At 40.3% G+C, this 9,061-nt stretch overlaps 1 protein-coding gene across 1 annotated transcript; it reads right to left on the reverse strand.

Moving 5' to 3' along the window:
- Positions 1 to 826: 826 nt before the first annotated feature.
- LOC128982428 (uncharacterized) lies at positions 827 to 5,857 on the reverse strand. Its single transcript, XM_054401388.1, has one exon. The coding sequence runs from the start codon at positions 5,855 to 5,857 to the stop codon at positions 827 to 829; it is 5,031 nt and encodes a 1,676-aa protein (XP_054257363.1).
- Positions 5,858 to 9,061: the final 3,204 nt, after the last annotated feature.

The following is a 9,061-nucleotide window of genomic DNA, read 5'->3' on the forward strand; positions in this document are numbered from 1 at the left end:
TAATGAAAATTGTTTATGTAATTATTGTTTCCTCGTCTGTTAGTCATAAACTGTGTAGCATATCAAGCTCCATCACTGGGAGGCCAAGAAACATAGTAACTCCAAGTATAAATTACGCTTATATTATATAATAATTTAGATGACTTGGGATTTTTTTTTTTTATGGAAGTAATCTTCAATAAAGAACAGTGCTGAGAATACTGAAAGTAGCATTTCTTTATATTTACATAAAGTAAGTTAAGCAATGTAGTATATCAACTAAATAGATTGTAGTTAATATTTATGGTAATTTGTATATATATATATAACTACTAAGTAATATTTCTTTCCCTGTCAGTTAGCCATAGCATGATAATATACTATGGCATATCCAGTTCCGCCACGGGGAGGCCGGGAAATATCGGAACCACAAACAGTCACACATAACACACAAAACACACAAACACACAAAAAAAGCAATGTAGTATATAAACTAAATAGACTGTAGTAAATATTTATGGTAATTTGTATGTATATAAAACTACTAAGTAATATTTCTTTCCCTGTCAGTTAGCCATAGCATGATAATATACTATGGCATATCCAGTTCCGCCACGGGGAGGCCGGGAAATATCGGAACCACAAACAGTCACACATAACACACAAAACACACAAACACACTTAAACAACAAAAAAAAAATAACAAATCAAACAAACATATTAATTATAAATCCATGGGAACTTTTGTTCAGGCAGTTCCATGGTACTGCCGGGGTAGTCACATCACGACGGGGAGTTTTTATTTACTGCGGGCCCCCTAGCCTACCGCAAATTCTAAGACAAGGTCTTAGAGAAGGAGTTCGTCGTATACAATATTCATTGCATATGCAGCTCCATCAATGACTCTTTGTGGTTGGACCAATAAGAGGATGTCGTCGGGGTTTCTCACCCTACTTAGAAGGACATAGAGTTGGCCGTGAGTGAAACAATCTGTCCTGAGGTCTACTCCAACACGGTCAATTGTTTGGCCTTGGCTCTTATGTCCGGTAATGGCATAGGCCAACATTAGAGGAAATTGGCGACGTCGAACTCTAAGTGGTGAGCCCTCTACAAATGGAAACATAAATTGTATCCGAGGGATGCATATGGGTTCTCTTTTACCTGGTAGCCTAACTGTAATTAAACACCTAGTGATATGGGTGACGATGACTTTGGTGCCATTTACTAGGCCATCGGCAATATTTAAATTACGCATGACTAGGCACACAGAGCCTACTTTTAAACGAAGGATGTGATCTGGAACACCCTTCCCAGTTGATTTATTCAAGAGCTGTACGTCAACGTCCATTCCATCGTCAGCTTCCATATCAACAGAATCGGCACTTCTAAGCTCGTACAGCCTACCATCCAAAGAGTCTAAAACTATTTCGTTGACTTCTTTGGCGTTGGCATTAATCGTTGATAGAATGGAACGCCTCGCAACAAGGTCGGGATCAATTAGATCACTCTTCGGGAAGACAAAATCAATTAGCTGATCGAGGGACGTCACATGCCTTACATTTGGAAGTGGAATGAGATAGCAGCTATCACAGTTCTTTTCTGTGAAAGAGTTAACTGTGCCATCACCCACCCTGAGAAGGAACTCTGAATATTCACTGCAGCCAATAGTTCTCTGCGGTGTAGTTAGGGAGAAAACTTTGAAAAGTGGCCACAAGTAAGACGCTCGCAGGGAAACGGACGCAATATCTCGAGGGGTGCGTGCTCTGGCAACAACAGGAGCAATTTGCCGGAAATCTCCAGAACACAGAATGACTTTCCCACCAAATTGTACATTCGAATTCATAAGGTCTCTGAGAGATCGATCTAGGATCTCGAAGATAAACCTATGGGCCATTGGAGCTTCGTCAAATACAATTAAACGTGAAGCTCTTATGAGTTCAGCTCGCTGGGTGCCATTGGTTATGTTCCAGAACCCAGATCCATCTCCCAGGTCTAGTGGCAATTTGAACATACTGTGAGCAGTTGTTCCTCCAGCCATGTTTTGAGCCGCGATTCCGGAGCTAGCCACAGCAAGTGCTACATAATTGCAGCTTCGAACGTGGGCGAGAATGACGCTTAACAGCAGGGTCTTGCCATAACCACCTGGTCCATCAATGAAAACCATACTGCTTTCACTGGTAGCACTTTCGCACAGCAAACTGTTGACATAATCGTAGACGCGTTTCTGGTCCGCTGATAGCCGTGGCTCCCAGAGGTCGACATACTCCCGTTGTTGGTGTACATCATAAATTAATGATTCACGTCCCAACTCAGTTGTATGGTCCTGCACGTCAGGTAGTCCATGGTCAATTAAGGAAGAACCCTGTCGTCGTAAGCTTCGATCTATTTCGATGAGAGCAAGTTTTTCTGCCATCCCAGGATTCGAAGGAGTTCGCTCGAGGTAGTCCTCACACAGCGAGCTACGAAAGGCGTCCCACAATACAGCTGCAGGAGCACCCATATTGCACAGAAGCACGAAAAAAGATCGAAGTCTTGAAGCAACCATAAACGATGAGGCTTCTCGAAGTGCACAGCTGTATTCGTCCTCATCTTCGACCAATCCAAGCTTACGAGCAACCTGCTGGAATGATGTGCACTCGGGGCCTCCACGGGACAAGATGTCACTATACCCACGGCAAGGCAACACCATCAAAATAAGCCGGAGATAGTACTGTTCAGTACGGTTGGGTGAAACCCAAAACAAACGACACACCTTCTCACCACGCTGACGAGGAGTGATAAAGTGTGTACCGTTTGGATGATTGTACACCGTTGCTTGTGTGTTCGTAGGCCGCCGTGTCTGTAGCACAAACTTTTCGTAAAATGACTGATACGTAATATCGTCGAAGATGGGATCAAGTGGTCTGTCAAAGTACGTGATTAGCATTGAAGATTGATTGACAGTCACGTTTGATAATTCCGTAGGTCGGAAGTATATATTCTGTTTGCCTTCAAGATGCACTGGCAAACAATCGACTGTTGGCTCCATCTTGGATATCGGGAACTCCAATAAGCGCCAGCAAGCGTCACTGGCTCCAACCATTCTTTTGGTAACATATGTTTCAATTTCGTCATCCTGCTTACTCAACGGGGTGACGGTAACATTTTGAAGGGAGCCTCCCTTCATTAAATATTTAAACAAATATTTGATGACCCGTCGAGTTGATGCTACTTCAAGGTTAATATGAGCTTCGTACTTCAAGAGCAAAGCGGGATTGTAGGGAACAACCCATCCGTCGTGAACAGTGATATCCCTGTTTCTTGATATGACGATTCCTTCATTGCTGTGGTCTCGTTTATAGACGACGAAACCCCTTTCGTCAACGTGAGAAGTTTGACAATGAGGTTTTGGGAAATATTTGGTACAGTGGTTATTCACCAAATCCCAGCACGGGAAGTCTGTGCGATGATTTGGCCCACAAGGGCCATGTACCATGTGCCTTAACACCAAACCTCTAAGTCTTCCGTCAGCCTCATCTTCAGATGGGATATCGGCACGAATGAGAGCGTCGATGTCCGCCGCCTGTACCGGACCACTGCCATCAATTTTGAAGACTATATGGGCGTGCGGGAGGCCTCGCATCTGCATTTCAATTACGTAAACTATGTAAATGGCCCGTCCAAACATAGCTCCAGAGCGAAGGTCCCGAAGAAGTTCCAATAGCTTTATCTGAAATATACGACACGCAGTACTAGGATCACTTCTGCCACTGCCTCGGGGACAAGCCTTCTTATTCTCTTCCCAAGTAGCACTGTACGTGAAGGTGAGAAAGAAAGTTGGAAATCCCAATCGGGACACTAGTGCCATTGCATTTTCATACTGGACCTTCATGTACCTTGGGCCCCCTGTAAATGACTTCGGCAAGTAAACCTTACCAGGCAATACCCCACCTTCTCCTATGATGGTCTCGTCATTGTTTATTTCATTCAAAACCTGTCTACCGGGCTGTGCATCTAAAATTTCGTCTAAAGGACCTACCCGAGTAGCATTTGCAGTATTTTTCATTTGACAAAACTTCAGGAAACGTAGTTTTTCTTCCTCGTACCTGGCAAACACATCTACTTGCCATGCTTGAGAAAGGCGACCTAGATGCGAAAAACGAGCCTCAGATAGTAGAAGGCAGCGGGTATATTTTAGCTGTGTAAGCTTTTGACCTTCATTATCTAATGCACCAATGTGCCATCCAAGCGTACCTTGGGGATATAGCAAGGGATATTGCAGTGGCTCCATTAGGGGACTTAGTAGGTCAATGGAGGTCGGCCTTGGAGATCCCACTTTCCAAATCGTGAGTTTTCGCGGATCATTTGGGTTTTCGTCTGTACTTAAGACTGCGTGAACTTCGATCCCAGTCTGTTTATCACCTAGAACAGGGCCATGGGAAGATCTATTGGTCAATTCAAAGTCTAGATGAGCACTGACAGACGGCTCATTGCTTAATTGACGATAGTGTTCAACAAATGGATTTTCATGTGTCAGAAAATCGTTAATGTTTTGAATGACTTCGCAATCAAGAGATCTTCCCATGGCGATGTTTCTGCGTTCCTCACCGTCGTCTAGATAAAGGCGGGATCGGTTAACAAACTGAACAATGCCTGAACTTGTTGTAAACTTTTGGCCAGGAGCATTAATATTATAAACTTGGTGGTATAACCTACCTTCAATTTTGAAAAAAGATAGCCCACTAGGGTGACGATACCCTCCAGAGACTTCGAGGGCGCAAAAGGCGAACATATCGTTGTATGCACGTGCCCGCTGTAAGAAACGTTGGTCGTCGTAAAATGGACATTGTAAGGGAGGTAAAGATATAATATTGTACGCTCCCTCCCCACAACACCATTTGCGCCTACTCTTTTCTTCCTCGAAAAGTCGAGCACCACAATGCGGACACAAGAAAACATTGTCGTTCCAAAGACTTGTATTTTTCAGCCTGTATGGTAAGATCTCATTTATTTGTTCTTCTTTCCAACCCCCCATAGGACCATTTTTGTGAATACTACGAGCTAAGGAAAGAGGCAAATGACGGAGTTCTAACAATGTTGGATTTTTTAGCCGAAAGATTTGTATTCTCTCACGAGCAGCTTCAGGGTTCCTTAAGTCATAATCTCTAACAGCCACCCTATGTACTTCTGGATTGTTGCTGTCATATCGTTGAACGGCACCCCTATGCACTTCAGGGTGGTTTACGTTGTACCGTTTAACAGCATCACGGTGGACATCGGGGTGATCAATGCTGTATCGTCGTGCAGAGTCACTGCACCGGTCTGGGTGGTCATCACGGTATCGCTTCGCGTCCTCGCGATTTTTATCAAGATTTTTATCGCTATACCTTTTCTTGGCATCTTTAAGCTGTTCCTCCCTAGTTGTGTCAAGAACCTTTGGTCGCCCACGTTTGATCTTCTTTGGCCTGCCAGGCCCTTTCGAAATATTTTGAAGATCTGGAAGGGATTGGATTTTCCTTAAAGGAGAACCAACGACCATTGGTGTAGGTGACGGTAAGTTGTCATCATTATCAGCATTAGTAGGAGTTAGTAGGGGAGCAGAGCTTTCGACAAGTGATAATTGATCTGCGGGCCTTTTGAAAGTCAACTTTGTAATGGTGAACTGGCGCGTGTTACCATCAAATACAGAATTCGAAAGCAGCAATGATGATAAGGACAAGTAATTATTGCAGCCAAACAGTCTAGCTAAGTTGTTACTGGAATTTATGAAATCATATTTTCGTTCTGTAGTCACAGCGTGTGGATCAAATACATAAAATTGGTCTTGATCACGCCAAAACGCAACAGTGACGTTTAGCCCCGTGAACAAGAACCCACTATCGTCACCTATTTCAGCCATTAGACGCTGTAAATCTTCAGAAAGGACCCTAACACTGTTTTCTAGATCACATTGATTCGATGGATACAAAGAGTCAAGCACATAAGATAAATCGTCTACATGAACAATGTGCCCTCCAACTGAAAACTCCCTTGGTAGTTCATCAGGGAATAGAAAACGGTTTTCTGTACTACAGTTTCCCCTACGTATTGAACAATACAAATTGTCCCCACTGAACAGTATGACGTCTATTGAAACTGTTGAAAAGTTTTCACCAGAAAATTTCCAACCTAGTGCACATGCAGAATTTGCTACGCACTGAGCATTTCTGCTAAAAGTAGAAAACCTCGTGTCAGCCTGGCTAAAGGAACCACAGGCTATGCAAGTAAAAGTCATGGTAAATATTAGGTATAACGCGTATTTTTCTATTTTCGTAGAACACAAAAAGGGGAAAAACGAAAATAGCAAACTAAAAGTTAAAATGTAAAAAAAATCTATTGCCTAATATTCAATACCCAGTATACTATTTACTGGCTAATAACTAATAACTCACAACCAATATTTAAATTTTTCAGTACAGAAAAATCTGTAACTGAAAAGAGGGATAAAATAGTTATAATATTTACTACCTACTACAGGTAGCTACCTAGGAACTAATGTGTTCACTGACAACTATTGTTGGCATTAATCAGTAAACAGCTATTCGGATATTGAGGGATAAAAATAAGGTGATTTTGTATTTACTTGAAAGCTATTGGGTCCACTGACAGCTCATATATTAAAAACTGCCAGCACAGCAATCAGTAACTAGAAGACTAAAACTAAAGGGATGAAAATATCGCAGTTTATTGCACAAAAACCACGAAATGTACAATTAGATTGTACGAATGATAACTGACCACTTAAATTTAGTGGTAGGCAGAAAATATTTCGAAAAGAAGATTATATTTCAAGTAAGGATGAAGAGTAGATATAAGAACGGACCACAAGGGAACGTGTCTGAACAGCGAATGAGACCTTCTTTGGCGTCGGGTGGCGTCGCGGTAAAAGTGAAAGTACCTACCCCTTCTACTACCTACCCCACATGGTGGGGGTGATGACGTGTACACTGACCACCCTTCCTCGGCCTCCCTGCGGATAAGGGATGTACAGCCAGAATTGTAAGAATATAATAAATCTAATTGTATTAAAACATGTTTAATAATGAGGCGTGCTGTATAGTTAATAAAATTCAGACAAGGAACGTACTAAATAAAAAGGCCAAAATTACTAATTTATTTTGTAATTTTCCAATAACAAAAAAACAGTGCTCGTTTTCCCAGTGGCTATTATGGCGCAACTTAATATGTCTTAATTGATACAATGGAAAAAATAGCCTTTGTTTTTACTTAAAAATCGTAAAGATATAACACATGTAAAAATAAATGTATGTAAAAAGAGGTTTTTGTCAGCGTAGTTGCTTCCAGTGGAATGCAAAATCGCCTTTAAATCCAATCGCAGATTCGGTCGTTCTTTAATAAATCTTCAAACATATACAATTATTGCATTTATTACTTACTATTGCAATATACTGTACTAAGACTACCCGTGTAGTTGTTCATAAAATAGTTTATAAATATGCTCTATAAAACTAATGGTAAATTATGATTATTGTAACTGCTATCAAAGTGTTTATTATTTGTAAACACAATAAATGTGTTAACTAAATTACTCCGTTATTTATTGATAAATTTTAACGTTTGAGATGTCAAATGTATACTTATATATTGAAATTAATTGTTCAAATATGAAGATAATATGAAAACAATGTTACGTTACAATATAGGCCTTCTTTAACTAATAATCATTTACAATTTTTTGACACACTTTTGAAGTTGAGGTTTTTGTCAGCGTAGTTGCTTCCAGTGGAATGCAAAATCACCTTTAAATCCAATCGCAGATTCGGTCGTTCTTTAATAAATCTTCAAACATATACAATTATTGCATTTATTACTTATTATTGCAATATACTGTACTAAGACTACCCGTGTAGTTGTTCATAAAATAGTTTATAAATATGCTCTATAGAACTAATGGTAAATTATGATTATTGTAACTGCTATCAAAGTGTTTATTATTTGTAAACACAATAAATGTGTTAACTAAATTACTCCGTTATTTATTGATAAATTTTAACGTTTGAGATGTCAAATGTATACTTATATATTGAAATTAATTGTTCAAATATGAAGATAATATGAAAACAATGTTACGTTACAATATAGGCCTTCGTTAACTAATAATCATTTACAATTTTTTGACACACTTTTGAAGTTGTTATACAAGTATACGTTTCCTTTGGGTAGTGTTTTACCAGTCCAAGGCAAGGCAATGTTAAGTTACCAATTGGGAGTAAACACACTGGCCTTAGTGGAAAAAAGTGATTTTTTTGTGATTATTATTTAGCTTTCTGAATGTCCATAGAAAATGCTAATGAAAACTACGGTCAGTACCAACACATCTACAAACATTTTAAGTTGCTAGCTTGTCTAGAACCAGTTTCAAACTAATTCTAGGGTAGTTAAATGGGGGGATTCGCCGATTGAATATAGGAATATTATGTTTCGTTACTAGGACCATTGACTTAACACTAGGCTGTTCGCCAGCCGCTGGTGATCAGCAGCTGGCACCAGCATCGCCGGCTCACTAATCCAGGCTGAGTCAGCTCAGTGTCAGCTGCGAATTTTGTGGTCACATTAAGCTGACAGTCGCGGCTTCTTTCAATTCGCCGCTGATGCCAGCCTAGTGTGACCCGTGCTTTAGGACCGAGAGTGGCATTTTTATGAGTGAGGCAACGCTGTTTTTTTTACTAGTTAGCTATTTTATGTACGAGGCGAGCCGGTGACGGGAGTAATGGATCAAAGTGCCGGAAAATCACTTACGGCACAAGTTTTGAACGAATGAAACAAATTTGATAAATTGTTTTTACTGGACACCAACAAGCTGATTTCATTTGGAAATTAATGATTGTAAACAAAAACATGACCTCACTCAAAATTGTTAATCGTGAATATATCGTAATTTGAGTTAGCTTACAGTAGTATGGCGTAAAATATCGTACGTCACTCGTCCAAAACGTGTTTACCATGGTGATGCCACACTCTACTTATTCTCTCATCGGAACGACTATCAAAAAAAGCTTATTTTGACGCCAAAAGCTCATAATTCACCTACTTACATTTTTGT

The sequence above is a fragment of the Macrosteles quadrilineatus genome, unplaced genomic scaffold, assembly GCF_028750875.1.
Source record: "Macrosteles quadrilineatus isolate MER2022 unplaced genomic scaffold, UCM_ALF_1.0 Scaffold_319__1_contigs__length_104556, whole genome shotgun sequence".
Lineage (NCBI taxonomy): Eukaryota > Metazoa > Arthropoda > Insecta > Hemiptera > Cicadellidae > Macrosteles > Macrosteles quadrilineatus.

Coding starts and splice junctions, on each gene's coding strand:
- LOC128982428 (XM_054401388.1), bottom strand. CDS start 5,857: ATGGCTGAAATAGGTGACGATAGTGGGTTCTTGTTCACGGGGCTAAAC.